This window comes from Pan troglodytes, chromosome 5 (assembly GCF_028858775.2).
Source record: "Pan troglodytes isolate AG18354 chromosome 5, NHGRI_mPanTro3-v2.0_pri, whole genome shotgun sequence".
In the NCBI taxonomy this organism is placed as follows: domain Eukaryota; kingdom Metazoa; phylum Chordata; class Mammalia; order Primates; family Hominidae; genus Pan; species Pan troglodytes.
The window spans coordinates 164457383-164472630 of NC_072403.2; the positions used below are offsets into that span (position 1 = coordinate 164457383).

At 35.1% G+C, this 15248-nt stretch overlaps 1 protein-coding gene across 7 annotated transcripts in view; it reads right to left on the reverse strand.

Moving 5' to 3' along the window:
- The window catches only part of SYNE1 (spectrin repeat containing nuclear envelope protein 1), a 518706-nt gene that overhangs the window by 373850 nt on the left and 129608 nt on the right, over window positions 1–15248 (reverse strand). For 4 of the 7 annotated variants that reach the window (XM_016956737.4, XM_016956730.4, XM_016956728.4 and 1 more), the window contains 4 exons: window positions 14551–14729; window positions 9549–9745; window positions 6986–7095; window positions 3092–3142 (listed from right to left, as the gene is read on the reverse strand). In XM_016956737.4, coding sequence (XP_016812226.3) covers window positions 3092–3142; window positions 6986–7095; window positions 9549–9745; window positions 14551–14729 — 537 coding nt within the window. The remainder of the gene's footprint in view (window positions 1–3091; window positions 3143–6985; window positions 7096–9548; window positions 9746–14550; window positions 14730–15248) is intronic. The other 3 variants (XM_063813578.1, XM_016956731.4, XM_063813576.1) reach the window with 1 other exon arrangement.

The following is a 15248-nucleotide window of genomic DNA, read 5'->3' on the forward strand; positions in this document are numbered from 1 at the left end:
TTCCAATGACCTGCTGTCATAACCATTTTTCCTGCCAAACCACTCACCCTGTCACTCTCTTTAAATTAGCCAATTGAAATTAGTTTAGCCTGTGCGGTCTAACCCTAGCCAATAGGGGAAGGATGCAGCAGCAGGGGCCACATGCATCAGGGATAAGAACCCCTTCCCGTCCCTTGTCCAAGTGTGTGCTCACCATTGCTCCATCTGTAAGGGCGCAACCTTCTATAGAAGTAACTTGCCTTGCTGAGAATTAAAAAGAAAATTTTATATTCGAGTGCTATTTCTTTTGTGGCACAGAAACTTCATATATAATACTAGGAGTCTGGGTACAAGACACCTCTTTTAGTGCTCTTTCTCATTTTTTCACTTTGCATTTCCAGTGTTGCCTTGCACAAGGTCTCTTCTTCTGTGACTCCTCTACCTACATGTGTCTACCTGCTAATAGGACAGGCACGTGCACACTAGTTTTCCTTACTCCCAAAATTCAATTTGCAAATAGGACCGAACAGCTTCCTCTTCCCCTCATGACACCAACACTTCACCACTATTTTGTTTTATTTTTCTTATTAATATAAGAAGACAGGAATAGGCCTCGACTTACTGCTGAAAAAGGAGAACTCTGTATATTTTTAAATGAAGAGTGTTGTTTTTACCCAAATCAATCTGGCCTGGTGTATGACAACATAAAAAAACTCAAGGATAGAGTCCAAAAACTTGCCAACCAAGCAAATAATTACGCTGAACCACCTTGGGCACTCTCCAACTGGATGTCCTGGTTCCTCCCAGTTCTTAGTCCTTTATTACCTCTTTTTCTCCTTCTCTTATTCAGACCTTGTGTCTTCTGTTTAGTTTCTCAACTCATACAAAACCACATCCAGGCCATCACCAATCATTCTACATGACAAATGCTCCTTCTAACAACCCCACGATATCACCCCTTACCCCAAAATCTTTCTTCAGTTTAATCTCTCCCACTCTAGGTTCCCACATCAGCCCAATCCTGCTCGAAGCAGCCCTGAGAAACATCCCCCACAAATTTTCAATGCCCCAACACTTCACCACTATTTTGTTTTGTTTTTCTTATTAATATAAGAAGACAGGAATGTCAGGTCTCTGAGTCCAAGTCTGCACGTATACATTCAGATGGCTGAGGCAACTGAAGAACCACAAAAGAAGTGAAAATGGCTGGTTCCTGCCTTAACCGATGACATTCCACCATTGTGGTTTGTTCCTGCCCCACCCTAACTGGTCAATTGACCTTGTGAAATTCTTTCTCCTGGACAATGAATCTCGGAAGCTCCCCACCGAGCACCTTGTAACACCTGCCCCTGTCTGCAAGAGAAAAAACCCCTTTGACTGTAATTTTCCACTACCCACCCAAATCCTATAAAACTGCCCCACCTCTGTCTCCCTTTGCTGACTCCTTTTTCGGACTCAGTCTGCCTGCACTTGGATGATTAAAAAGCTTTATTGCTCGTACAAAGCCTGTTTGGTGGGCTCTTCACATGGACACGTTTGACACCCCTTATGTATCTTTTTAATCTCCATCATCTAACACAGTGTCTGGCACTCAGAATCACTCAATATATGATTGCAGAATAAGCAATAAGTTAGAAACTCAGTTAAAAGTAGAAACAAATGGAACTGGAGCCCAAGACTACAAAGCTTCAATTCTTCCCAGGATGTCTTTTCTGAATGAACAGGTGAATATAATTAAGGTACATGTTTTATTATCAGTTGATTCTCATGCCCAGAAAAGCATTGATACCACATTCTTATGAGCTCAGAGAGAAAACTCGTTCTTGATGTGTCCCCAAGGTACCAGAGGTCAGTGTGGCCACCAGAAGTGACCCATCTAACAGTGAGCACAAGACTTCATTGTGAGCCTGAGGACAGGCTGCTCACCAACTTCTGCATTTAAACAGCACTTGACTGCCCTGAAGAGGAGCTATTTGTTACACAAAGTCATCTGAGAGAAAAGGGTTATGTTCTTAAAATAACTTTATTAGAGCCTATTTAGTAAATGACTTTCTAATGGTTGGAAAGTGTCTAGCAGATTGCAATAAGGTGAGAAGGATGTCGCTATTTATATACTCAACATTCTCCTTTCTAAGAGAAAAATGAAGTACAAAACAATATTTATAGCCCATTAGTCTAGGGCTTTTCTTCAACTGATAACTTTAACACACATTCAGAAGACGTGGCAACCTATTGCTTATATCTAAATTCCAAGCAGCTATACTGCCAGCATTCTCTCTACTTTTTCTTTCACTTTATTGTTTTTCTTTCTCTCTCATTCACTCATACACACACACACACACAAACACACACACATAAGTCACATTTACATTTGTGTACCATGTTCACATATACATAAACTCATACTTTATGAAGCATGATATTTAAAAAATTTACTATTCGATATGAAATTAGTTGCTTCTGATTTTTCTATTCCAATGTTGATATAAATACAAATATCCTTAACCTGTGGCCTAGATGGAACATAAAGAAAAACGGAAAAGCTGAAATATGGGACATGTATTCAATAACTTGGATATGGACAGGAATTCATAACCATTCATTCTGCTAATATCTTTTGAGCACCCACGACATGTCATGAATTTTACTAAACCATGAGACCCAATACTGAGCAGAAGAGAGTGAGGAAACTCAGACTGACAAGCTGATCGAATACTTACCTTGTTCATTGATTCTCTGCTAACATTTTAAGATACAAAACTAAACCTTTATTTTGTTTTTATTTTCTGTGTCACATTTAAAGACACCATACGTAGTTACTGTAAGTCCTTTTTATTAGTGTTATTAAGTATTATAAAGAAGAAATTGACAGATACCATTTTATAATGAAAGATTAATGGGTAAGTCCATGGGAGTAGCTTAGACTATCACTAACATTTGATAACACATATGTATGTTATTCGTTCTGTTAGAAAGGAAATGCAAATGATGTGATTAAAGTATTAAGAGAAATGTATACATAAAGACAAAAACATGCAAGGGAATGACTAAAATGCTACAGAATGCAGGATGTTTGAAAGAGGTCATCAATGCAAGATTACTTAAATCTTACCTTAAAATTTTGTACAGAATTTGCAAAAGATGGGATACCTGGAAGTATTTCCTAACAATATGAAAAGATAATATATAGAAATATAATATAAATCAGGGTCAAAAATTATTTAGAAAACAAGAATAAAATCAATGGAAAGGCATCCGCCTTTAGAGAAATAGGCAATCATTTCAAGGGTATATTTACTTTAAGACATTTTCATAGCTTTTGAAACTACAAAAATATTCAACTCCAATAAGGCAACATCATTTCCTAGAATATCACATTTTTAATTTGAAATAGTCATATGTAGCTATATATTTTGTAAACATATCTCAAAATAACATTAAATATTTTAGAAGGTAAACTATGTAAAGAAGAGGTATATGGACTCATATTACTTTCCCTATAAATACACACAGCACACATGTTTCTTTGTCCTCATAAGAATTAAGAATGTGTTGTGCTTCTTAGGGCAGTCAGGAATGTTTGTTGCAATGGAAGAACAGATGGGTGAAAAAATAAATGAAAGTTTAGAAGGTGAATGAGATAAGCCAATAGACCTATTTTATTTATTTATGACTGAGTGCTAATTATTCAAGAAATATCTTAAGGGGAAAAGTTTATCAGTTTTATTGGATGAGATTAAAAAAACCCATGGTGATGTCGATTTTCAGTAAGAAAATCATATTTAAAATGGTATCGATAAAATATTTAATTCAAATAAAATCACAAAGGGGATATATAAATCAAATACACACAAAAATGAAAGCCTGGCAGATACGTTCATGCCAAGAATTTTTAAAAAACTGAATTAAGAGAGTAAGAGCTGAGTGACAAATACTGAGTACTTTGAGGTGAGGGCTCAAAACTAATACGCATAGTTTACAAAATATTAAAGGTTCACTAGACAGAATCAGGTTACCATTAACTGTTAAATATAAGCCCTATGTCATAACAAAAAAATACATTATTCAACATATTCAGTTTTAGATGCTTATGTACTACATGACAAATGCCACTAAAAAAGGGCAAAGCTTCCAATACATTTTCCTCAAAATTAATTTTTGAGATAATAAGCCTGTATAAATCATATGCATCCTCTTTTTAGGAAAGGGATAGAGGGAATTTTTTTAACGACCAGAATTTATTTTCTGGATGATTAAAGTAACCTCTGAAAATAATAAAGCTTCTTTAGTAAAGTATATTAAAAAGCTTATATCAATAGATTGTGTGTTTCAAATCTCTAAGGATTTTTGCATTAAACTCCTGCTCATGAGCATTAACTAAAGCATCTCCTTTTGTTTTTTTAGATGCTTCCAGCCACAAAGTTTACTAATCTGGAGAGATGATTAATGTCAGAGACTCTAAAACAGTAAAACCTCAGACACCAAATTAGATATAAATCCATCTGGGTAATATAAGGACTTCACGTATAAAAACCAGATGGAAGTTTGGATGGATTTTCTCTGTGCTATATGAGGTAAGTCTAATGTGTTTTCTTATAGAGTTTCTTATTCACACAGCAATATTGTCAAAACCCAGCAAGCCCCAGATGACTCCAAAATATTTGCATCAATCCATGCCAGCATTTGCACATGGAGTCTTTGCTTTAGCCATTTGTGGTGCTTTTTAGAAACAATTACTTTACTAATAATAACTATAGATAAGTCATTCTGGTGGCCAATGTTTGTGCCCCAATCCTGGCAAGGAACAAAAGAGGTTCCCTGAACTTATTGTTTTTAAGAAGCTAACATATTTCTATCAAATGCCAAATTAATTTCATTTAGAGACCTAGGAAACAGCAGTTACCTCTATTTTGCTCATTCTTTTATGAAGTCACTGATTTCTAACTATTGGCGTGACGTCTACTTGTAAGCTTTTGGTTATGCTCCTTAGCCTTTTTCTTCTTTATATATGTTTCTAAGTCTATTTAGAAAACATATTGACCAGGTGTGGTGGCTCACGCCTGTAATCCCAGCACTTTGGGAGGCCGAGGTGAGAGGATCATGAGGTCAGGAGATCAAGACCATCCTGGTTAACACAGTGAAACCCCGTCTCCACTAAAAAATACAAAAAAATTAGCCAGGCGTGGTGGCGGGCGCCTGTAGTCCCAGCTACTCGGGAGGCTGAGGCAGGAGAATGGCGTGAACCCGGGAGGCGGAGCTTGCAGTGAGCCGAGATCACACCACTGCACTCCAGCCTGGGCGACAGAGCGAGACTCCATCTCAAAAAAAAAAAAAAAAAGAAAACATATTTTACATTTTTTGGTTTTCTTATTACTTTTCATTGTCATCTCAAACTGCTCTGAAAACTCCAGTTGAGACCTGAACAGTGAAGACAGACAGTTTTTCACACATCTTGAAAATTCCATTTCTTATTTTTCCTGATGTCATTTGCCTTATAATTATTTTTTTCAGGAAGAAAGGAGAAAGGAAGAGGAGGAGCAACTTCTAATTAATTTAAAATTCCGCAGTGAATCCACCTCTCTATGTAATTAAAAATAGAATACAATACTACTTCAAAAATATTAAAAGAATGGTCATGTCCGTTGTTTAAAAAAACAGGAAAACAGGCAGTCTGGTGTCTTGGAGTGTGAAATAGGACAAACTTTCTGGTTGGAGTGTGAAATAGGACAAACTTTCTACAAGGCAACACGAAAAACATTTTTAAAAGCATTAAAATTTTGTATGCCCTTTAGCCTAGGAATTCCACTTCTAAAGAAGAATCTTGGCCAGGCGTGGTGGCTCATGCCTGTGATCCCAGCACTTTGGGAGGCAGAGGCAGGCAGACCACTTGAGGTCAGGAGTCTGAGACTAGCCTGGCCAACATGTGAAACCCAATCTCTACTAGAAACAGAAAACAATAGCTGGGCATGGTGATGTGCAACTGAAATCACAGCTACTTAGGAGGCTGAGGCAGGAGAATTGTTTGAACCTGGCTGGCAGAGGTTGCAGTGAGCCAAGATTGTGCTACTGCACTCCAGCCTGGGTGAAAGAGCAAGACTCCATCTCACAAAAAAAAAAAAAAAAAAAAGAAAGAATCTCGGAACAATGTTGTATTACAAGATTGTTCATAAAAGCATTGCTTATAACAACAAAAATTATAAATTAAAACAAGATTGAGTAATAAATTAATGTACATACATATGATGACCTGCAGAATTCTTTATAATGTTCATGGAAGAAGAAAATTATAAAATTATATGTATACCATAATTCTATTTTTATTAAAATATTGTATGTATCTGTCATATATAATACAAACGTTGGGAATTAACATCAACATATTAATTTTTCTCTGGTATAGGTTCTCTCTAGAAGGTCAAATACAGAAAATGTTTTCCTTTCCCTTTTTTTCTTGATTTAAAAAATTTATGACAATTAACATATGTAATTTGAGCAGCATGAAAAATGTTAATGTTATTTAAATTATTTAAAGGCTGAAAAATCTAATGACAGTGAATAATTAGAACTTTTACAAATTGTGTCTTACTTCCATATGTTTGCTGTCAATAGATGTAATAAAATCCAAAAGTCAAAACTAGATTTGATCAGATCAACCAGAGCGAGCGGATTCAAGATCTAGATTTGCAAATGCTATGACAGAAATACAATTACGTCAATTCTCAGATCACTAAAATGGAGTTCCCAACACTGCTATCTTTTCTGTTTTAGTGTATCAGTATCACATACCTTACATTTGTTATTAGCAATGCTTTCTCTAATATATCCAACATACAAACCAGAAAAACCCTTTCCTCTAATCATCACCCCATTTGGTGATAGCTTTTTAAAATCAGTTGGTCTCATATTAAAATGCATTCAAATTTAATTTTTTGAGAACAGTATACTCAAAAAGCTGAGTCACTGTCATTGCATATACCAGTGATACTTGAAGAAAGCAAATACCTACATCATCCTCTTGCCCATCAGTGCCTGCATTGTGGATGTCAGGATAATGTTTCAGAAACTGGGCTACATAGGTCATAATAGACTTCTCATCTGGTTTATCCACATCAACATCTGAAAAAACAAAAAAGAAATGTGAATAAATCAATTAGCATTCATTGGATTTTGATAATACAAGTTTGGTATCTAGCTATCACACCAAAAACGCTAAACGCAGAAGGAAAACAGAAGTACTATTTAGAATTTTGGACGGGGAGGAGGGTAAACCAAATTTAGTCTGGATATTACACGACGAAAATTATATTACTCAGAAAGATGACACATTTAAACAAACAGCGTTTAAGAAAGTAGCATATATGTCATTTAAATAAGACATACAATATCTCATGAGACAGTATCTCCCAAGTGGGTGAGATACGGTATGATTACTCATACAGTATCTCATACTAGTTCTATTCATACTAGTGAATAGAACACAAATAATATGTAAATTTTAGAACTGGCATAAATAGGAATTACAAAAATGCTTACAAGTGTGACACTGAATGACATATATATATATATACACACACATTATATATGGCCAAATATAGACAAGCCCCCTCTCTGCCCCCACAAATTTCACTTTAGAAGAAAGGCAGATGCCTTATATTCAATTTCCTGGGCAGCCTCTTCTTTCTGGAGCATTCTCTCCAAATTACAGTGCTTTGAGCAATCAAGCACTCTTCGAGGGAAACTGCCTGAGAAGCCCTCAATCACTGTGATTTTGAAGCTTATAGATATTTATCTAATACAAATGGTAAAAATCAGGCAAATAAATTCATACAGATTTAGTAATTATACATGGAGGTAAGAATGCATAAGTAAAACATGTTGTAAACAAGTCTTTTAAATATCAATTTTAAAGGCAATAGAAATGATTATATCTTACAGAGCAATTTATAGAGCAGAAAGCAAACCAAATTGCCACAATGAAGTATAAAACTAATCTAATCTTTCGTAAAAGTTCTTTTTGATTAGAGGTATAATTTGTAGAGACTTGCAATATAGGGTTTAAAGAGTGCTGCAACTCATACCATTTAAAAGGAAGCAAAGATAATGTATTCTGAAATTTGTTAAATGACTCAAAGGTGATGAGTCAAACCGTTGAGTAAAACTTTTTTTTCAGGAAATATGAAAGTGGAAAGAAAAGCAATATTTAATACATGATTTAACATAGTATATGCTGTTAACTATATATGTAAATCATAAAATAATTATTATAATAGCTTTTGGTCTACTTAATCTGTATCCCTAAAAGCTTATACATCCAAGTTGGCTAAATAACTTTTTGAAGGGGAAGTTCTCATTAAGAAATTAGAGGAATGTCTTATATCTAGGATAGCCTTGTATTTAGGCAACCTCAGTTTCTAATCATCAAAGAAAATATTAAGATCTTCTGGTCTGGTGGATATGAAAGAATCATGTATATTCTCCTTTCATCCCACTCTAGGAATAATGTCAGCTCTGATACACCCTCTGAAGTCGATGACTGGAATATGTGTTTTTCCCTTGATTTATTTTTGTGCAGAAAGAAGGCAGAAAGCCCTTTGATATCCTAGTGAAAGTGGGGGTGGGGGCAGAGTGGGACTCAAAAACAGAATCCTAAAATGGCAAGGAATCTCCATGGGGCCCTTCATCTCAGAGGAAACCTAACTGGGTCTCTGTAACTTACTCTTGGAAACACAAGTCTATCCTCTTTGTTTTAGAGCTAGGGAAGTTCAGTCTGAAATTCCATCGTTAAAAATAATTTTTGGTGGATCCCATGAAGACAGAGAGTAGATTGGTGGTTACCAGAGGCCAGGAAGGGTAGGGAGGAGAGGGGAAAAATAATTTGCTTTCACTGTATATTTACATTTCTGCATTCACTGGTAGAAATGTCCATAATTGCCAACCCAAATAAGAAATTATCTGTGACATTTGGAAACTTCACTTTGATACTTTTGTTTCAACATAACAACTTATTAGTTTATAAAAGTTTATCAAAGGCATCTAAATTGTCTTTTAAAGGCTTGAAAGAGTTCACTCCATTTCCAAAAAGTCTTAGCACTCACGCCCTTACCAAAAAATGTGCCAAACAATTGAAATGACAAATATTAGTCAAACATTTGTGAAGTTTGCTGATTGACACCAAAACACTGCATGGTTAACAACATTTCTAAGTATGAATAATCTACATCTTTCAGACCTCTGAGATTATATACAGTAATTATATTATCCTGTCACCTACCCCTCATACACACACTTCTAAAACTTTCATTCCACCCTTAAGTATATTGAGTCCAGTTCACCCGACTGACATACCAATGCCAAAGTGCTGTTTGGAGCAATGGAATCATATTTTACCCCAACCATGGTGGTAGATATTTATCCAGAAGAAAATTGATGCAGGAAAATACCATTACTTGCCACTTTTCTCCAGCTTTCTGGCCTCCAGTAGAATCTTGGAAGTCATGTGTATTTCTGGGTTTAAGACATAAAAACCCTCCATGTTAAGGTATATAACAGTCAATGAATATTCAGCCTACCTTCAGGATCTAGCAGTCTTGGGATCCCCAGTTCTGTTTCAGCGATAGTGAAAGCATCCTCCAAATTTTCTCGGTTGGATCTGCCTTTCACTGTCTCCAAGTCCACCAATTCGGGTCGAATGGCATGAATAACTGAATGAAAGGCAACCCCGCTTCTCCAACTCTTCCCAAAATCTTTTACTTCTATTCCAGTCTGCCTTTGTGTTATAAAAACATAAAATGATGTCACATTCTGAATAGATACAAGCACTTTCTTCAAGGCCTTATGCAAAATCCAGTGCTTTTCACCAACGATATGCAGAGAGCTGTATCAGTTCATTGTATTTGAGAAAAATTAAGGGAAACAAAATTTTTAGGGGGCAACAAGATAAGATGTCGAAATTCTGGTTCTATATTTAGAGATTTCTATGTTGGATTTTTCAGCAATTAAGATAGTTAATTTAAAGCATATTTTTACATTTATTTTATACTCAAACCCCTACAGTCCTCTGCTCTACCAGCTGAGCTATTGAAGGATGTTTACATTTATTTTATAAAGAAAAATCAATTTAGAGAAAAATGTCTGAAAAAATTTTAAGAAAACAAATTATAAAGATGCCAAAAGTGACAGTAATTAACCACTGTATATTTTTTGTAGAAAGAGCTAACACGTTTCTAATGGGAAGCAGCACTGTGTTGTACACAGGTTATCACAGACTAAGATAATGTGGCTGAATACTTTCAAATGCAATAGAATAGACAAATGCAAATATTGCAATTATATCTCAAAGTGTTCACAAAGGACCCTGTATTCCACCTAAATGCAAACAATAATTCCAATTACTCCACCAATAAAATTGTTTTTAAGCTCCTTTTTGGTAATTGTCTTGAGGGTAAAGCCATGGTGGTAAATCTTTTTTCTTTGGTGGCAGATTTGATTAACTCAAAGCCAGTTATTAAGAAACTGATTCAAGTTGGTAGCCATATTTTGCCCTTGGAAAACAGAAGCGAGGCAAGCTCACAATGAATGATTTTTTTTTCTACATGTAACTTATCAATTATAAAGGCAGTTCCGAAAACAGAGTTGTAAAGATGATTTTGAGCATCGGCTGCACCCCTTGAATAAGTGGAGGGCCTGCAAATATGATCACTTAATTAGGGAACATTCAATGGATAAAGTCATCTAGTAGCTTCTTTTTAAAAAGTTAGTCTCATTAACCTTATGGATGTCTCTAACTAAAGCAAAAATATTGCTCAATTAATTTTTACTAGAATCTCAAAATTTTCATGAAAAAATACAACCTGAATGGTATGCTGATTAATATAATAAGTTTGTAAGTGTCCATTATTATTATTATTATTATTATTGAGACAGAATCTCACTCATTCTGTTGCCCAGGCTGGAGTGCAGTGGCACAATCTCGGCTCACTGCAACCTCCACCCCCCAGGCTCAAGGGATTCTTGCACCTCAGCCTCCCAAGTAACTGGGATTTCAGGCATGTGCCACAACGCCTGGCTAATTTTTGTATTATTGAATACAAAAAATACATTAAGAATACAAACATTTTGTATTATTCATCATGTTGGCCAGGCTGGTCTCAAATTCCTGGCCTCAAGTGATCCACCTGCCTCGGCCCCCCAAAGTGCTGGGATTACAGGTGTGAGCCATTGTACACAGCCTATCCTTAAATTTTATTGTAGACAACTTATCATTCACTTTAAAACATGTTTTACCAATGTACACTGTTTGCATAAAATATATTATGCATCATTGAGCTTGATCATTGGCTTCATCAATAAATATCCTAAAAACAATTTTATGAGACTCCAGAAATTGTAAAGTAATCTTGAATCTTCTCTTATTTTCAAGCTTGTCTCTGGTAGTACAGATATAATTTTTTTCAGCAGACAGCTGACAATCATGCAGGTCGAACAGTATGTCCTTTCTATCTACTCATTTGTAATCCATCTCTGACTTCATTTTATTTTTCTTTGTCCACATTTCCTCATTTAAAAATGTTTTTTATCTTGTTAAGCCACCTCAGATTAGTTTTTAACAAAATTAAGTGGGGTGTAAATAAATAATTAGCTAATAAATATTCACCTGTAATTAGCTATTTCTAATTTTCTTGAACTTATGTATTGTTTTAGACATTTTCAAAGAGAAACACATAATATGCTTTTCTAAATATTTACTGTAATGAAATAATTAAAAATGTTTCAGCACATTTTATTTCTTCTATATTTGTTGAAAAAATATATGTAGGTATGCACACACACACATACACACACACTGTTTCCTATTGTATCAGTTAAAGTAGTAGGTAATATTCCTTAAAAGTTTTAGTTTTAGTTCAAACCTCTTCTTTGAGAATTTTAGATATGAACCAAAAGAAAGACACACCATTTAAAGAAGTGATGAACAGTGCCCAATTTATAAGCATTTCTGACCTCTAATATGTATTTACTTCAAGCTACTTTGAATAACTACGTATATGCATATATTTATTTATTTTGTTACCTTACTAATTTTTGTCAGAAAATATAATTGTTCTTCTTATAAATGTGACAATAGTTATGCAAATGTAAGATATGCTATAACTTAAAGCTTTTATTTCTGATAATATGTATTGATAGTGGATGAAATTAGTTTTAGCAATTAGAGGGCTTAACTATCTTATGTTACTGAAATCATTTTTAAATTTATTTCTCAAATATTTTTAAACTTTATATGAAAACAGTGGATACATCCTGATAACTAGTCTAGTGTTTACTGGATGTTTTATCATTTCCCACCATCTTCAATCTTATGAGTGTGATGAACTTCCAAACTAGAGTCCCACGAAATATTATGATTTTAGGAATAACATCACTCATACCTCAAAATGGATACAGATTCTAAAGTCTTTTACACATGTTAGACAATAAGTTGCTTGAAAAGTACATACTGGGATAGTGTAAAAAGCAGTTTTTAGAAAAAATTATCAACAGTTTGGTAGCATCATGGAATCATGTGTTCATTACAGAATTTTTATGGCAGAGAAAAGTCATCGCCCCAAACCTCTACAATTTATGCAGCTACAAAAGAAATGGATTTTATTGATTGCTCACGGGTGGAGAACCCTCAGGCCCAGGATTCTGGACATTGGCCCAGATAAGGAAAGTAGAACTTCCACTGATGTTACCAACATATAAGTTGTAGCAATGACTTTGAGCTGTCACCAGACTCTTGCACATCTTTGAAACCCAACATAGCATGCATGAAACTAAATTAAATGCTGGATAACTCCAACAGCATTAAATTTGAGTTTACTTCAAGCTACTGTTTTATTAAAAGAAAATCAATTTGTTTTTGGTTAATTTAATGCCGTGTGAAGCAATGGACCACAGAATATCACCTTGACATTATTAGAAAGTTTAATTGCAATAGCATCGTGACACATCAGTGTGCAGTCACCAGTCTTCTCCCTACCCAGTTAAGTTGTAAGAGAGATTAGTAATGCCACTGTGGATGCAATTAAACAGTGTTCCAGCAATGTGGGAAGGGTTTTTTATTTCATTTCTACTTCAGATTCTAAAGAGCCACAAAGCTTTGTTTTCAGAAATATATTTGACTACAACTTGAATCATGAAAACATAGCCCAAATTAGAAAACCAGCAACACACTTTAAAAGTTAAACAAAACAACATAAATTAGTAACACTAATTACATCCTTTGTTTCTCTTTTTATTTTTTTATTTTTGCTCTTCAAACACCTTAAATATAGAACTCCCTATGTTTAGTACCTCAATATTTTATAATAAGTACTTGTTTACAACTATTTTCCAGAAGTAGAGAATCAAATTTAGATTACATTTAAGCATGCAAAACAAGATAAAAAATGAGTAATTTTACATGTTGTTTAGGAAAATCAAACAAAAGCATACTCTACATGAAAGGACTTACCCCGACCACATCAGACTACAAAATACTTACATGATCAACTGAAAACTCCATTGAAATTGCTATGAGAAAGTACTTTTTGAGAGCACTCTTTTTCTTTTCTTTTTCTCTTTCTTTTTTTCTTTCTTTTCTTTTTTTTTTTTTGAGATGGAGTCTAGCTCTGTCGCTCAGACTGGAGTGCAATGGCACAATCTTGATCTCAGCTCACTGCAACCTCCACCTCCCAGGTTCAAGCGATTCTGGTGCCTCAGCCTCCCGAGTAGCTGGGATTACAGGCATGCGCCACCACGCCCAGCTAATTTTTGTACTTTTAGTAGAGATGGGGTTTCACCAGATTGGCCAGGCTGGTCTCGATCTCCTGACCTCAGGTGATCTGCCCACCTCAGCCTACCGAAGAGCTGGGATTATAGGCATGAGTCACTGCGTCTGGCTGAGAGCAGTCATTTTCTATCCACTATTATCATATAAATGTATACACATGTAAATTTATTATGCCTAGAGGAAAACTGAAAACTAGATGCAAATTCTCAGCTCACACAGCTACAGTTGACAAAAAAAATCTACACTCTAGATAAAAAATGAGACCAAAGGGAAAAAATTTAAAAACTAAAATTGCCAGAAAGTTTCAGAACATAAAAAAAAAAAAAATGTTTTTGGAATGTGTACCTTAGTTCACACTGTTCTTAAATAGAACATAATAGTCTCATGAAGAGATAACCAAGTTTAAACTTCAAATTTATTTATATAAAGATTATTTAATAGGAGCAGAAACTCTAAACAATGACCTAAATAGAATTATCCCTCATGCTACTCAAAGTTTAGGATTAGTCAGTTTAATTAATTAGGCCCAATCACATGAATAAAGAAAAAATTAATTTTTTAAGAGCATATTTTCCTAGAGTATTAGTGGCGATTTGTGTTTATATCTCAATTCAAGGCAAGAGTGAAACAAGCGCTAAAGCAAAGCCATTCATTCAAATGTCTCTTCACATTTCGCAATCATTAGAAGTTGCAATTAGTAACATTCATAACTCAAATTATTTAACGGTTTCAAATTTAGACAAACTCTTGATACTTACTTGCCAGCTATGTACTGAACCCACTTTAATAAAGCCTTCTTAGCATTTCCTTGGATCTTGGTGGTCACCTTCCGTTTACTTGGTGGGCTGGGAGTCTCAGAGCTAACTATGCTGTCCACGGAGGATGCGCTGCTGGACAAAGACTGGAGCTGGGGCAGGTTGCTGGTCAACTCTTCAATCTGTTTGTGAGTTAACAGCCAGCAAAAATATAAGCATTATCTTTGTTATTATTTCCTCAGATGTTTTACTTTTCCAGCAACAAATGAGTTATGTTAACACTCTTGACATTCCTGACAAAATGCAAGCTCTTAAAGGGCATGATTGATATCTTACTCCTCTTTGCACTTCCCATTGCACCCCTAGTGTATCTTACATACAATAATCCATATTTGTAGAATACATGAATGAATTAATCAACTAAAACCTAATGGTTAGAACAATTATTCTGAATAGAATGGCAAGTTCATTCCTCCCCTTCATGTCTAAAAGGAGTTTAGAAGTGCTCCCTTCCAAAGAAAAAAGAAAATTTTCCTGAGCTCCTTCTGCAACAATATTTCATCTCCATCTTGAGGTGCTCGCTTTTCAGATTGGGCACCTCTGCTGGAGTTCTTCGGGGTGTGAGGTTCCACATGCAACAGCTTTGCAAGGGAGAAGAGGAAATTCTCCTACCAAAGAAACAACGTATGTGTGAAAGGTAC